This window comes from Plecotus auritus (genome assembly GCF_963455305.1).
Source record: "Plecotus auritus genome assembly, chromosome: 3".
Lineage (NCBI taxonomy): Eukaryota > Metazoa > Chordata > Mammalia > Chiroptera > Vespertilionidae > Plecotus > Plecotus auritus.
In genome coordinates this window covers 191,105,761-191,122,012 of record NC_137772.1, presented here as the reverse complement: position 1 = coordinate 191,122,012, position 16,252 = coordinate 191,105,761, and the positions used below count along the sequence as shown (strand labels likewise).

General features: G+C 40.7%; 1 protein-coding gene across 1 annotated transcript in view; it reads left to right on the top strand.

The window, feature by feature from the left end:
* BMAL2 (basic helix-loop-helix ARNT like 2) overlaps window positions 1-16,252 on the top strand; it is a 73,319-nt gene that overhangs the window by 26,019 nt on the left and 31,048 nt on the right. Inside the window, exons 3-7 of the mRNA XM_080661019.1 lie at window positions 4,991-5,148; window positions 9,454-9,533; window positions 11,145-11,237; window positions 13,777-13,891; window positions 14,986-15,129. Coding sequence (XP_080517145.1) covers window positions 4,991-5,148; window positions 9,454-9,533; window positions 11,145-11,237; window positions 13,777-13,891; window positions 14,986-15,129 — 590 coding nt within the window. The remainder of the gene's footprint in view (window positions 1-4,990; window positions 5,149-9,453; window positions 9,534-11,144; window positions 11,238-13,776; window positions 13,892-14,985; window positions 15,130-16,252) is intronic.

Genomic DNA, 16,252 nt, shown 5'->3' with positions numbered 1-16,252 from the left:
ACAGAAAGCAGGTGTGGTGATTGGCATGGGCGCAGCCACTCGGGGGCTAGGATACTTGTGTATACTCTGGTACCCGAGCCTAAATTCAGTAAAGGAAGAAGGGGAATCCTACCCAGAATGTGAGAAGACCTGGCCCTACAGTGGGAGTAGTATCTCAGAAACCAAAGGAAGAAAGTTTCAAAAAGAGGAAGGTAGGAAAAGTGGCAAATCTGGAGAATGTGTTGATTGTATTTGCCTTCAATTTCATTTGTCTGTGGTTGATTCAGGGAGCAGGCCTCCATTTTATTCAAAATGCAATGAAAGTAGTTTTCAGGGAAGCTGGCATCCTTTTTTTTGTATGTATTTAAATACATGTTTAGAAAGAGATTGGAAGGAGACCCATTAATATTAACTGTGATTATTTCCAGGTGAGATTATGGGTGCTTTTCCTGAATTTTCAAATGCCCCTTCAGAAAAATAACACATTTGGAAATAATTTGTTAATGTGGGAAGTATTCTATCACCATTAGTGTATTTCACTTCGGTAGTGGTCTGGTGACTAAATTTCTAAATACAGACACATGTATGCATATTTAGATATAAATATTTATACACACATATGTGTACATATAGTATATTCCCTAGCAGAATATACTAATGTGATAATTAATATTATTGGCAAGTGATCAGAGTTTTCAGTTTTCAATATTTCTTATTCAGATGAATTTTTAGGCAAAATAAATTCCTTTTGATTAAAGGTCTGAGACTTTCAATGCATTTTCAGGCATTCTAATGCAGCTACTATACAATTTTTGGTTAAGCCATCAATTGATTTAAAAAGAATAACTTTATTTCTATAAAATTATGTTCTTAATATATTGGTATGGGATAATTTTTAACTAGGGCACCAGTTATTGTTGTCAGTTAACGTAGTCGTTTCCCTGACAGAGAAGTTGTGCTTCTTGGCTTTCATAGAACAGCTCATGTAACAGTAGAAATCATTTCAGGTCATTAGGAGCTCATGATAGTATCTGTTACTAAACACTTAATAGGAAATTAGGTTGATTGGACTTAATCTCATCTTCATTCCTCAAGAATTACTGAAAAGCTGTTTCATGGAGTTTGACATTTTATCCTGCTTTTTGTAGAATGGAAGATGGTGAACAAGGGAACATGAAGTCCTTCAGGGGCATTGAACTGTATGGATGGTTTACGGTGGGTCGGAAAGGCCACACATGCACACCTTTAGCCAAAGCCAAAGCTGAGGTCAGGAGAATGGATTCATGAATATTAGGGTTTTCTCACCTTATGCTGTAAGAGGTAGTGATTATCAGCTACCTTTACCTTTCTTGTCTGTTTGAATAACATTTTGGCTTATGTGTCTTTGAATTTTTCTTAGAGTAGCTGTTTATTAAGAACAATAATTTTCATTTAGCGCTGGAGAAAAGCTGATTCATGCTGTAAACAAATCGGAATTACAACCAACATCTGATTAGGAATCCATCATCATGGATTTTTTGTCAGTTGTTTCAACATCAACAACATTTTTTTCTACATCTGGCAGCATGGCCGGATCTCAGCTTTGCCTTTTCTCCATTGATTCTGTTTTATTGATATAATTCTCCCAAACACTGACATGATTCAGAGTGGCAATAACAGCATACAGAATTAAGAACCAGAGCCCTGATAAATTATTAAGCAGAAACTAGCCTCTGGATACATATGCCTTTCCTTAATAAAATCCCCTGGAAATCTTCTCATTTCACCTCCAAGTAACCTACCTTATTTTAAAAAACTGGCTGTTTCGCCTTTCTCTGAGTTTCCTAGCTTCCACCATTATCATTCATTGCTCTCTTCAGTGGCCTTGCTCTCACCTCCCTCAAAACCCTCGCTGAGAGAGAGCATAACATCCTTCCTTTGCTCTACATTCCTGGAATCAGGCATCTCTCGCTGTTACTGCTGTCTATTCTGATGGGAAATACTGGTAGAAAGAAGAGGTGACCATTCTAGCAAGAGTGTAACTATCACATTCTTTTAATCATAGAATTTTAATCTAAAAATTGCTCAGGAGTAGGCCAAAGTATGAGTAGATAACTAAATTTTATGCGAACACACATATAATTCACATTCCATCCAGTTTACCCAAAAGTACATATTTTGTTCCAGGAGTGGCATTGCCCAAGAGTGGATGGTTGGGGGGAGGTTAGCTCCAACAGTCTCCGTCAGTGCTCCTCACCACTTCCATGTAGAAAAATTACAGTTCCTTTCATGTATTTTAAAGTTCCTATAAAAATAGATCAAGGCAGGTCTCCTACTTACTTACCTTCTTTCCCATTAGGTTGTTTCCCCTAAACTTTTCTTACATACAAGTCCTGGTCTGAGTGTTGGAGGAGAAATAGACAAATCTTTATAGTTAAATATGAAGAGTAAAATAGTCTAATTTGTGAAATCTAAGATGTACAGTTCCCCCTACCTTTTATAATCTGTGAAAAATGTCTTATCATCATTGGCATTTCCTGTTAAATTGGCAGCATTTTTCTCTCTCCTTGTAATGCATTAAATATTAGTGCATCTTACAGTTGATGGTGGCTTAGATTTGATGAAATATAGTAGTGGCATAAAAAGTACTGAGGTAGCTGAGAGGGAAGTGATGAATTGTACAGCAGGCAAAGAAAGCTTCCCAGAAGACTACCTGAGCTGGGCTTTGAAAAAGGAGTAGCATTTTCCCAAGAATGTGGAAGGGAAAGACTTTCTAAGCCTAGTAAAGAGCAAGTCATAGAGAAGACATGAGGTGAGGTGGCATGTTTGAGGACTACAGGTCATTTGGCATTGCTGCTCTTATGACATGTGGAGCTGTAGGGAAAAGACAGGGAGAGGTGAAACGAGTTGAAAGGATGAGGAGAAATTTGGGGTGTCATTAGGGAGTTTGGCCATTCTTGGGCAGTGGAGAAATGCATTTTGGCAGTTTTATGCAATGGGATTAGATGGTTTGATTTGTTTAGAAGTAATAATTCTGCAAGTAGTGGGCAGGATAGACTAGAAAGGGAAGTCACTAGAAGAAGAAACATGAGTTTAAAAGGCTTTCTGGGTTAGTGCAATGAGCTATCATAAGTGTCCCTCAGTAGATGAGTGGATAAAAAAGCTGTGGTACATTTACACCATGGAATACTATGCAGCCGTAAAAAAGGATATTTTACCATTTGAGGCAGCACAGAGGGACCTGGAGAGTATTATGCTAAGCAAAATACGTCAGAGAAAGTCAAGTATCACATGATCTCACTCATATGTGGAATCTAAACAAAATAAACTGATGAATCTTAGAGGGAAGGCAGGGGGTTGGTAAATGGTTGGGAAGAGATTAACCAAAGAGTTTAATCCAAGCAGGGGGAGGTGGAGAAGCCCTCAGGGGTGATTGGGGGCAGCAGCCACAGCTCGAACCCGCTGACGGCGCCACGCGATCGGGACTGGTGCTGGGTGCTGGCAGCGGGTGTGAGCGGAGGCTCTGGCACCGGCTGTGGGTGGGAGAGGTGGCTGCCGGCCCCGATTGCCCCTCAGGAGCAGGGGGAGGTGGAGAAGCTCTGAGGGGCAACTTGGGCTGGCAGCCATTGCTCGCACCTGCTGAAGGTGCAGAGTGATTGGGGCTGGCGCCGGGCACCGGCAGCGGGTGCAAGCAGCGGCTCCAGCACCAGCAGTGGGTGTCAGTGGGACTAGCGCTGGCAGCAGGTGTGAGCACCAGGTGGGACCGTGGTGCACGTGCGGGAGCAAAGAATTTTCAGTAACCACCAGAGGCTCTCCCTAATGACAGCAACCGGCACCCCGCCTTGGTTCAGTGCCCCGCTCACCTGCTCCACCATTCCGCAGTGGCCGACGCCCACCATGTTCCTTGTGCGCCCCCTGGTGGTCAGCGCACATCATAGCAGCCGGTTGTTCGGTTGTTTGGTGGTTCTGCCGTTTAGCCTATTTGCATATTAGGATTTTATATATACAGAAGATGCATGACATGTGGGATGAGGGGAGAGGGTAGGCTAGAAGGGGTCAATGAGGGAAAAGGTTCATTTGTATAACTTTTAACAATTAAGATACATTTTTTAAAAAGTCAGGAACTGGGTTACGAATAAGCATTTAAAAGTAAGTAGCTTATGAGTAGTTATGAGGGAGTGAGATCTCTTAGGGTAAAGCTATAGGGTGAGAAAAGAGTGGTGCCAGGTAGGAAATCTTCCGAGAAACCTGTGTTTAAAGATAGACGAAGAGTGTGGAGTAGAGAGACTAAGGGGACTGAGCCGAGCAGGGAGGATGGAGGTGCGGAGAGGTCACGAAGCCAGGTGAAGAATGACGAATGTCAGCAGTGTCAAGTTCAAGGGATGGCATAAGATAAGGGTGGCCCAAGGATTCTACCCTTGCTAGAATGGTTTCAGTGGAGCGGGGATTATGGAAGGTTCACTTTTAATAGATGGAGAAGTGCCTGGGAAATGAGAGATTGAGTGGAGACTGCGCACCTTTACGAAGCTGGCTGAGAAGAAGACAGTAGCAAGGAAACAACCCTGCAACTAGGGGAAGGGTGTTTACAGAGGGCAGAGACTGGAGCACATTATAGACCCCCGAGAAAGAGCTGTGGAAGAGAATGAGGTTACGATGCTGATAACTGCCTAAGCGAGTATCACAGAGGAGTGAGCTCTGAATAGAAGGCAACCCATCTTCCTTTTAAGACTGGAGGGAAGCAAGAATACCACCCATCCTGGCTCTCAGACAAATGTCTTAGTTCTTGAAGGTGTCAGGATATAAGGTAGGGCAAGGAAGGAGCAAGGGTAGTGGCTGAGGTTGAGGGCACTGTGAATTTCATGTGCGCTTCCTGTTCCCAGCAGCTCCTCCTCTTCCCCGGGCAGCACCTGCAGGGCCATGGGTGGGAAGAACAGTGTGCACTTGCTGCCTCCACGCAGGCTCCGGCTCGCGCCTCTGGGTCACCATGGGGCTGCTGAATGTGACATGTAAAGGAGGCTCTTTTCCTTCTTAGAGAAGCTCACAGCCAAACTGAAAAGCGGAGGAGAGATAAAATGAACAACCTGATTGAAGAACTGTCTGCAATGATCCCCCAGTGCAAGCCCATGGCACGGAAGCTGGACAAACTGACCGTTCTAAGAATGGCCGTGCAGCACTTGAAGTCTCTAAAAGGTGAGTTTGAACATGGCCTCCACACCTGGCTTTGTGACATCCTCCCTGTCACTGAGGTCTCTGATTGGTCTGGCTTCTTGTTATTGGCTATGGAGATGCTATGCAAAGGTGTCTTTCAGCTTTGGAGACATTAATCTGATGCTTGACCATATTCTGTATGTGGAGAAGATGCTAATTTGGATGTCAGGAAACTTGGTTCTGCTGAAAGCTTTATCTTCAGCTCTGTGTGAATTTGAAGTCTTTACATTTCTACTTGTTTTCCCATGTATATAATACAGAGACAGCAATGTCTGCCCTATGTGCCTCTCAGTATTTTAGAAGTTCTGAAATGTATTATTATAGTTGTAAGTTATTGGCAGATTTCCATTCTTCGAAAAGATAATCTTAAATTCAGCCAATTTCTCTTAAAACTTCAGATTTATAAGCAGTAGTACCTTAAAATGCATCACACCTTCCTCTTCTAAGGGGTTCTCACTGGTATTAGACATTGGATGAAGGAGGCCCTTAGCTATTGCTTCTTGGGTTTACGTGGTCATTTCTGACCCAAGCAGCTCCCCAACTTGACCTTGAATTTTAAATTGAAGTGTGTGTGCGCGCGTGCAAGTGTCTGGTCAAAATCACATCGTGTTTGGGAGTAACCCCAGGCCAACTTGGGGGAGGGGCAGTATGATGGAAATAGAATTGAGTTTTAGATATGGAAATGTTAATGACACAAATTCATTTTGAGAAGACGTAGCAGAGGAGTGAGCTACAGGCCACAGAGGAGATTCTGAAAGTTCACATTTGTAAAGATCTAAAAGATTATGGTGAAATTTGGTTCTTTTTTGAGCCAAGCAAAACCCCACCAAAAACAAAACACCCAAAAAAAAGTTATAGAAAAGGAATAAACAAAGGATGACCAAGGTTCTTAATTAGATATTTGTCCTCCTACATCGCATTCCAGGAAAAGGAAAATCTGTTTAGAGGGACTTGGCCAAGTGACTTAGGGGAGAACAGTGTTAACCTAGACTTCCAGTGAAAACTGGAGCCCAAAGAGGATCTTACTTCATAATAAACAAAAAAATCCTGGCAAATCCATTCTCATTGACCGAGGTAGGGGAGGGCGAGCATATACAAATTAGGAAGTAAAATTACAGACAGCTATTAAAGGCCTGTTTAATAGTAACTTGTGCAAGTTGTAAAAATAGATACTTTAAATCATCTTCCTTAGATCTCCACATATGGTAGAAAAATGGCACATGCACTTCCACCCGAGAACTCTGTGCGGATCTGCAGAGGAGGCATTGGGGAAGAGGAAGTGCAGCCCGTGATTCTGTCAGTGCCACGCACAGCAGCTCAAGTGTTGGGATACTGCCTGGCGGGCTTCCTGTTGGGAACATGACTGGCGGTCTTATTTTCATAAGTCTGTTGTGAAATGACATAAATAAGATTCTCTTTTACCTACTACTAGGTCTTGCGTAAGTTGCATGCAATATTTCCCTTAAATCTTTTAGCAATGAACATTTGCAGGCTCAACTGAGGTCATTTGGTTGCAAACCTAAAATTACCCAATAATTTTCACATTTGCAATGTCCCGAAGGAGGAGGACCTAAGGGAGAAGCCATGAGTCAGTTAATTCAACTAACACCAGCTGATTACTGACAAGGCTCCTGTTCTGTGCTGGGGATATGAAATTGAATGAAGTAAGATCTCCGTGCTTGAAGGGTTCATGGCTTGTTGAGGGACAGGGACCCATGAAGAGATCAGTAAAATCTGATGGCATAAATGTTACAGTGGAGGAATGAGTGAGAGGAGGGTAGGCAGGAGACATTGTCTACACCGAGAGAGGATTCTGGAACAGAGCATAGATTTCACCAGTGGCCCTTCAGAGCTAAAGTGAGGATGTCTCGAGTGCGCCACAGCGAGAGGACTAAAAGCAGTTGTCTGCATTCCAGCACACTTATCAGAGTGCACCCCAACTCGCCCCGACCAGAGACACCAGATCATCAGAGGCTGTGTGTGGATCATGTTATTTTGGTCGGTACATAATTACCTTAAAGAAAGAAGGATGGTGAAATAATTTTTTTTTTTTTTTTTTTTTTTTTTTTTTTTTTTTTTTTTTTTACTACACTCTACAGCAGTGCTTCTCAAACTGTCTGGGTGAGGGCCACGTGTTCCTACCCCCATCCCTTGTAAAATACAACACAGTTGGTTATTGGGAAAATGTTCATGGGCTGGGATGCCATGAACATTATTTCTATGATGGTGTCAAAATGCTTATTCTTAATTTCTGTACTCGTCTCACCACAGTTGACCGATGACGTTGGTCTATAGACCACACCTGGAGTAGCTCTGCTTGCAGCCTGTGCTTTTGGAGAACCTGTGGACATTCTGTGTGTGTGGTCTTAATACCTGGCACGGTAGTGCATGCCTGTGGGTCCTGGAGGCAAACCTCCTGGGTTCAAATCCTGGCTCCCTGACTTAATAGCTATGTGACTTAACTTTCTAATCCTCAACTTCCATAGCTGTAAAATAGGGATAATGCATTTGTCTCATAGGATTGTTGTTTAGAGTAAAGAATAATGCATATACAAGGTGAGCACAGTGTCTACTAACAGTGGAAGTGGTGGTAAGAGGAGGAGAAGAAATAGTTGGTATTTTGATCATTATCCTATATAATAAAGAGCTAATATGCGAATTAGACCGAACAGCAGAACGACCTTCTGGACAAAGCCGGGGCTGTGAGGGCCGAGCCCCTTGCACAAATTTCGTGCATCGAGCCTGTAGTTGACATTATAATGATTATTCTCGTTATAATGATCATTATTATTTTTGTCATGTTGACTTTTTATTTAACCTGATGAACATTGTGACAAAAGTAAGTGATGGTTTCCTCATTTGTTTTTGCCATCAGAAATTAGTCATATTTGTTACCTGCCCATCTTTGGCAGGTGTACAGCATATCACAGCATGTGTTTTATTAATTCGCCTCACCCTGGTTCCAGTTCTGCTCTGACTCCCTCTGTTTCTCCTTAGCACGTCCTCACTCACTTACTCATTCACTCACCTAGCCAGGGCTCGCCCCTTCCTGCTGGTTTATACTATCAGGGTTTCCCTGGCACACGTCTTCTTCAGGCCAGCCTGGAAATGTCCCTGCCTTGCTCAGGTTGATTTATTGCTGAATCCTAGCATAGCACTCAGAGTCTGAATCTTTTAGCCCTTTCTCAATGCTCTCCTATCTGGCTGCTGTGTAGTAGTAACAAAAAAAAATCACTTAGTGAATTCTTTGAGGCCTCCCCAGAAGGGAGATTCCAGAAGAGAAAATATTCTTTTGCTTATACCAGATTCTTAGGGGTGCTACCAGTCTGAGAGAACTTTACCAAATCATAATAAGAGATGTGTTTTTTTTATTTTCTGGCTTCATTTTCCTCCCACCACTTAGGTAATTGGTGAGTTTGGGCTGTAAATCCATTCAAGAGTCAATTTGTGGTTAAAATTTCTCTTGCAAAAGCAACTTTCCTTGCAGTCCTCAGAAGGAGGGTGTTGGTGGTAAGGAGGTTAGGAAGTCTAAAGGAGAGAGCATTGATTTACCTCGGAATCACCCTCGCTCAGAGTTATCTGGGGACAGCACACCTTGGCTTGGTGGACTGTCTCCTGCGCCCCCTTGTGGCCATGAAGGGCTTTCCTGTGTCAGGATTGGTGGATGTCCTCAAGCATTCCTGTTTTGAGCTGATAATTCCTCATTAGCTCTTCAGTTGCTTTAGAGAATTTCATTTTAATACAACAAGCTCTGTGCTAAGGATGTAAAAGGAATTATTTTATTTATATTAGCAGAAATTTATTATATATATATTACTGTATTGTAGCAGAAGTCACCATGTGATCTTTAAAGGGTCATATGCAAAATCCTGTGAATCTATGAAATTTGTTTAGAATTCCAGAATCACCCCATTCAAGGTAGTTCATATGAGATTAGTTTTATTAAGCTAAGATATAAAAATAACTAGATTTTTGAATATTGTTACCTATTATAATGTTATAGATGATGTATTAGTTGATTTTTTTTTTTACATATAGCTCTTACTATCTACACATTTTAATCTATAAAGGAATAGTAGTTCCAAGAACTTACATTCTAAATGCAGGGATTTTTAATCTAGTAGTAAAGAATGAGAATGATAACAGAAGAGGTCTCAGGATGCGCTAGAAGAGAAAGTACCATCACTGTTCTCACCAGTGGCAGCCATCGCTGATGTTCATTGAGTACCTACTACATGCACAACCCAACCCTACTATATTTTTAGTAACTTTTTGACTTATTTTTAGGTATGACAAATTCTTATGCAGGAGATATTTATCGACCTTCATTTATTCAGGATAATGAGCTCAGACACCTAGTCCTTAAGGTAAGTAAAGAAATATATTTGCCTAAGTTGTATTTGCCCTTTCGTTTATATTTGAATGGGAGGCAGATTTTCTTTAGTTTGCTTTCTATTACAAACATACAGGACTCTACATTACACCAAATTTCCTTTAATATAAAACTTAACTTACACAAGTAACCATGTCTTATTAGTTTGGGCTAATGAAAGTAGAGAGGGAAGCGAGGTGCTTCCTAAAATATGGAGCAAGGCTTGTCTTTAATGCCAAGCCCCTCACACTGCTGAGTGCACTCACCTCCCATACGGTAGGATCTATTCCTTACCTGTACCTCCTGCAGAGCTGTCTGTCTTGTATGCTGTTCCTTCAGGATCCTGTTCTCTGCCCATTAGCCAGCCACTGCTTACTTACTGAGTTGTTAGGCAATGCTTTGGCATGGGTTTTTGGATTCACCCGTCTATTCACTGGTTTATTTGACATGGAAAAGTTGACCACGTCATTGGCTCATCCTGCCCCAGGACTAAGTGTCTTAATCTTGTGCTATGACTACTGGGCTTTAACCTATAGTTTGATTAAACAAAAAGATTCTTCATGTCCCTCTTTTTGAACAGCTGAATTTAAATATAATATTCCTGATAGGAATATAATGGATTTTTTACAGACAACAAAAGTATTTTTAAAGACGGTGAAATATATAGTATGCTTCGGAAGCTTTCTCACCAATTTTTGTGCTTTTTTTTTTTTTAGCCATAACTTAATATAACCCCCAGAACACACCTGCCTAATTCACGCCATGTTTGTTTCTAGTTGGTAAACATAGTTTAAGAAATGTGGTGGGAGTGCTAGACTCACCCTCTGTCCATACATATCCATTTCCAAGGTTGCTTCACAGGGGATTTTCTGGGTATAGTTTATGGAAGTTGCCATCTATTAAAATTTTTAAAACTTAGTTTTGATTGATAGCTTATCATTATTCAAGAAGTATAAAAAGATTTACAGTGAAATATTTCCATGCCTTCCTCATCCCCAGTCTGCACATCTTTCCACCTCCACACCTCCACAGGCAGTCGTTACTGATTGGTATCTCTACAGAGTTTCTGTATTCAGTAGTGTGGAATTTGGTATAGGTAATTTTTACATTATGAAATATTTAACTAAATGTTCCCTGAACTTCCCATGTGAAAAAAACATTTATTTAGACAGGGGTCCAAGGTGATGTTCTTTATAAATCTATTTATATACATTTCTTTTTATTTTTATTGATTTCAGAGAGGAAGAGAGAGAGAGGGAGAGAGAGAGGGAGAGAGAGAGAAACATCAACAATGAGAGAGAATCATTGACCGGCTGCCTCTTGCATGCCCCCCACTGGGGACCAAGCCCACAACCCTGGGCATGTGCCCTTGACCGGAATCGAACCTGGGACCCTCTGGTCCGCAAGCCAACACTCTATCCACTGAGCCAAACCAGCTAGGGCTATTTATATACATCTTAAGAAAATTTCTTAAAATTAATTTTACTACATTTATGACCACTCTGTTGGTTTTATTGCTACAACAGTTTCCTCAGAAAGGGAATGGATGTGTGTGAGAAATACAAATGATATTTTAAAAATTTACTTTTGTATTTTTATATCCTAGACTGCAGAAGGCTTCCTGTTTGTGGTTGGTTGTGAAAGAGGAAAAATTCTCTTCATTTCTAAGTCAGTCTCCAAAATACTTAATTATGATCAGGTATGCAAAAAAGGATATTTCCCACACTATGCTTAGTTTTTTTGAACAAACAGGTTTCAGAGTTCTTTTTCTGATTGGGCTGTGGGATGAGGTTCTGCCGAGTTAGAAAGAACTCCAGGAGCAATGCACAGATAGGTGGAGTGAGTATGGATTGTCATTTCTGACAAGTGGTCACTTCCTGACCTTTATTTCATTTTCCTGAGCCTCAGCTTCCTCTTCCATAAAAAGTGGAAATGATGACTATATCTGTCTCTCAGGATGTAAAGGCTGTCATATTTGAGTGTCTGAAAAATGTTAGTCACCCTTCTCTGCTTCCTCCGAGAACCAAATTATTTGCTACTAATGTGCATAACCACTTTTGATCTCAGTTCTGGCAATCAACTCTGAAATGCATTTTCTACTTAACTAGCTGTGTAATTCCTTTAAGTCCTCATCACTGAAAACCATTTAACTTAAACTAGTTATCCAAAAAGGATAGCACTGAAAATAATCCAACAGAGTGAATAAACTAGCACCTGTGGTCTCCTTTTAGAAATCACATAGCCCAGTGGTCGGCAAACCCATTAGTCAACAGAGCCAAATATCAACAGTACAACGATTGAAATTTCTTTTGAGAGCCAAATTTTTTAAACTTAAACTTCTTCTAACGTCGCTTCTTCAAAATAGACTCGCCCAGGCCGTGGTATTTTGTGAAAGAGCCATGCTCAAGGGGCCAAAGAGCCGCATTGTGGCTCGTGAGCCGCAGTTTGCCGGCCACTGACATAGCCCAAAGATTTCGTCTTAAATAACTCCCATTAATGTCAGCCGGTCTTCCCCCAAAATTTGGAAATTTGAAGAGATAAGGCATACATAGATAATGAACTCAGTAACAAAGATATTATGAGTCTGCACTTAGAAGGAATGAGGACCAAATGAATCATGCAGCTGGTTATAGCTGGGGGCACAGAAGCAGGGCAGTACATCATAATTCTGACTTCTCATTGGAAATAGAGAACATCACACACGCTAAGATAATCGATAATGCAAGGAGCACTGAAGGTCCAAATAGGGACATAGAGTCCAATCCCACTGGGCACTGACGTTGCATTTCACAGACTATTCAAGAGACTTCAGTGTCTGCTCAGGAGGACTTTGGGATCCCCATAGTGCAGGGTCTAGTCCAGCTTTTCAGATTCAGAAACCTGATTTGCTCTAAAGCAGAGTTCTGGGCGTAGACTTGTATTACCCAGTCATAATAACTATGTATAAATCAGATTGCCAGCTTTTCAAAATGTGAGGTATCTTAACTGTCAAGCAGTCCAGGCTGTTTGTATCGCCTGGTCCATTGTGTTCTGTCTTTTATAGGAATGTGTACTTGGGAAGTAAAGGAGGTCAGAAGAGGGGTGGTCACTCTGGGCCAGGGAGGATTTCTCATGCAAAGTAGAATGTCTACTGTGCTTTAAGATGTGCAGAGAGGTGAGGAAGATATTTTAGGTTGAGAGAGGGAATCTAGGGCAGTGGTCCGCAAACTGCGGCTCACGAACCACATGTGGCTCTTTGGCCCCTTGAGTGTGGCTCTTCCACAAAATACCACGTGCGGGCGCGCATGTAAAGTGCAATTGAAACTTCGTGGCCCATGCGCAGAAGTCGGTTTTCGGCTCTCAAAAGAATTTCATTCGTTGTACTGTTGATATTTGGCTCTGTTGACTAATGAGTTTGCCGACCACTGATCTAGGGAATCAAAGGCAGTTGGCTGATGGGCCAGGGAATGGAGTTTGTCGAGACGGAGTAATGAATTCCAGGTGATGAGACCATGGGGCAGAGGCCCAGACCTGGGAATGCTCTGCATATTGGGAGAAGTGGAATGGGAAGTGGGAGGTGTCCCAGGTTGGATTTTGTCTTTTGATAGTATGGTAATTTTTTTAACAGTGGTAAATCTAAGTTACACCATAAATTCAGTTATTTTGTGACTTCCATATGATACTATAATATACTCGCTTTACTTGTACCAAGGGTAAAGTTTATTTTTATAATTTTTTTTATTGATTTCAGAGAGGAAGGGAGAGGGAGAGAAAGAAACATCAATGATGAGAGAGAATCATTGATCGGCTGCCTCTGGCACACCCCTACCAGGGATTGAGCCCACAACCCAAGTATGTGCCTTTGACCGGAATCAAATCCAGGACCCTCCAGTCCACAGTCCAATGCTATCCACTGAGCCAAACCAGCTAGGGTGCCAAGGGTAAAGTTTAAAATAAATCATAATATGACTTAGAAGTAACATATATGAATGGGGGGATGTTACCAAGAATTAATAAGAGTAAACAGAATACCAGTGGCGAGGTGTTTGTGTGTGTCCAGTTATGGCTGGCTGTGCATGTATTTCTTTTTCTATCTACAGGTATGACCCTGCTTTTAACACTGTTGCTATCATACAGTGTAGTAGATGCATCTTTGAGATTAACTAAAAAAAACTTTAACAAAAGAAAGTATTATGTCTAAGAAGAAAGGTAGGAAAATCATGGTTATGATTTTAAATGAATGTCTACTTTATGTATAGGCTAGTTTGACTGGACAGAGCTTATTTGACTTCTTACATCCAAAAGATGTTGCCAAAGTAAAGGAACAGCTGTCTTCTGACATTTCACCAAGAGAAAAGTTAATAGATGCCAAAAGTAAGTGCTCATCGCAGCGTGCTTACCATTTCATGTAAATATAATTAGTACTTAAAAGTACAGCTATACAGTGTTCTTGAAAAATTAGAATTTTTGAAAACAATATAATTATATAGGCAATTCCTGTATTCATATAAAAATAAATACTATATTCATATGAAGATGCTTTGAGGAAAATGTGGTCGCTTCATATTCACTCTTTTTGTATGCTAATAAAATCTTTACAAGAAAGTATCTTTTGGGATAAAAAATTGCTGACGTTTTCACTATTCAGCTATTGCTGAGAATTATTCTCTTACGAGAGGCCCAATGCACGAAGATTCGTGCAAGAACGGGCCTTCCTTCCCCTGGCTGCCAGCACCGCCTTCGCTCCGGCCAGAGCTGCCTTTCCACTTTCCCATGCTGCCCAGAGGCCTGGAGCGGCTGGGGTGGTGCGGAATGCCTGCGTCGTCACCATGGCGATGATGCAAACATCCCATCCCGCCCCCGGCCGCTTGGTGCCTGCACATGCAAATTAACCCACCATCTTTGTTGGGTTAATTTGCATACTCACTCCTGATTGGCTGGTGGGCATTGCTAAGGTACGATCGATTTGCATCTTATTCTTTTATTAGTGTAGATATGGGTTAGGTCTATTCATTGTGATACACCATGTATAATATTGCTTGGGAGTTGTAAGTATTCTTTATTTTCTCTGAAAATACTTACCTTCTCTGAAAATGCTTAGTACCAAGTAATCATTTATAATATAAAATAATGATGCCTTTTGCCATTGATTACATTGAGGTTTTTTTCTTTTTAATTTAATTTTTATTTCATTTCATTTAAAATGATCTTTATGCTCCACCCCTTGGGGGGGATAAAAATAAGTTGAAAGTTTGTAAGTTATCAAAAATATGATTGCTTGACAAGTACATTTTTTGGTATATTTCACTTCCTGGCTTACAGTGATACTGTTTTAAATAACCATTTCTGTTTTCTATATATAAAAAATGTAACAGATGATTAGAAAAGTGTTAGGAGATAAATTTCAAAATTGCTTAAAAAATATTCTTTTCTACCTATTCTCTTACCTCCTCCTCCTCCTGTGCAAGCGGGTTTGCAAGTTCACAGTAATTTCCATAGCAGAAGGACTCGAGTGTGCTCTGGCTCCAGACGGTCCTTTTTCTGTCGGATAAAGAGCCGTAAAATCTCAGTCAAAGAAGAGCATGACGGCTTGCCCGATGCAACGAAGAAAGGTATCATTGTGAAGTGTCAGGTGATGTAAGGTGTGGGTGTGAAGTTCATGTCCTAATTATTTTATGTACAGGAAAAATAAGGTATATGGCTTAGGCAAAAGATTTAGGCCCAAAGCACCTTAGGAAATAGCTTTAAAATTTATTAAGTAATTACATATTTTCTTTATGGCCCAAGATTTTAATGGTGCTGTTGAAATTACAGTTTGGGGGCTGTCAAATGGGAAGAACTGGAAATAAAACTTTTGTTATGAAATTCTGTTACTACTTTTAAAATATACAAGTTAGGTCTTAAAAAAAAAAAGCCCTGCAATATTACAAGAGCCTGATTTGATTAATTAAGATGTTCCAGGTATAGTTTTAATTTTTATGACATGTGGTTCTTGGTTTTATATTTCTAGTTCTGTTTTCTTGTGATTTTTTTAATAGACTTGTCTTGCAGATCTTTACATTTTGAATTGACCTAACACTCATGTATTTTACTTACTTGCTATATTTCAAGGACTGCAAAGTGTCTCATGATGTTTTTGCCTAAGAATGTATTAACCTATCAGATACAGAATTTCCTATGCAAATTTTCGTGAGATTTGATTTGACATCTTTTAAAAGGATATTTATATAGTGCTGCAAGATTCATTTTATTTACAAGTTTTGGTCAGAGTCGCTTTTGGCAACCACCTAAGGTGATAATCACCAATACTCAGTTATTAAGCCCTTACTCTGTGCCAGATACTGTGCTAAGTGTCTTAATACCCGTGAAAACACTATACTTACCTCTGTTTTAGAATCAAGTGAAACAGGCAAATTCACTCTCAAACCTAAACCCTTTACTCTTATGCTGTACTATAAAGAAACAAGAGCTGCGTGAATCAGCAGTCCTAAGGGTGGGACTGTTTGTAAACCATCAGTTGTTTCCCTCTTGCCCTTAGCTCTGAGCTAGCTTTCTAAAGTCTCAGGGTTGAACTCACAGTGGACCTGTGGTGAAGAGGCTGTGAAATCCAGCTGACTGGGATAAAATGTTTGCTCTACTACCGTGTTTCCCCGAAAATAAGACAGTGTCTTATATTAATTTTTGCCCCCAAAGAACGCTAGGTCTTATTTTCAGGGGATGTCTTATTTTTCCATG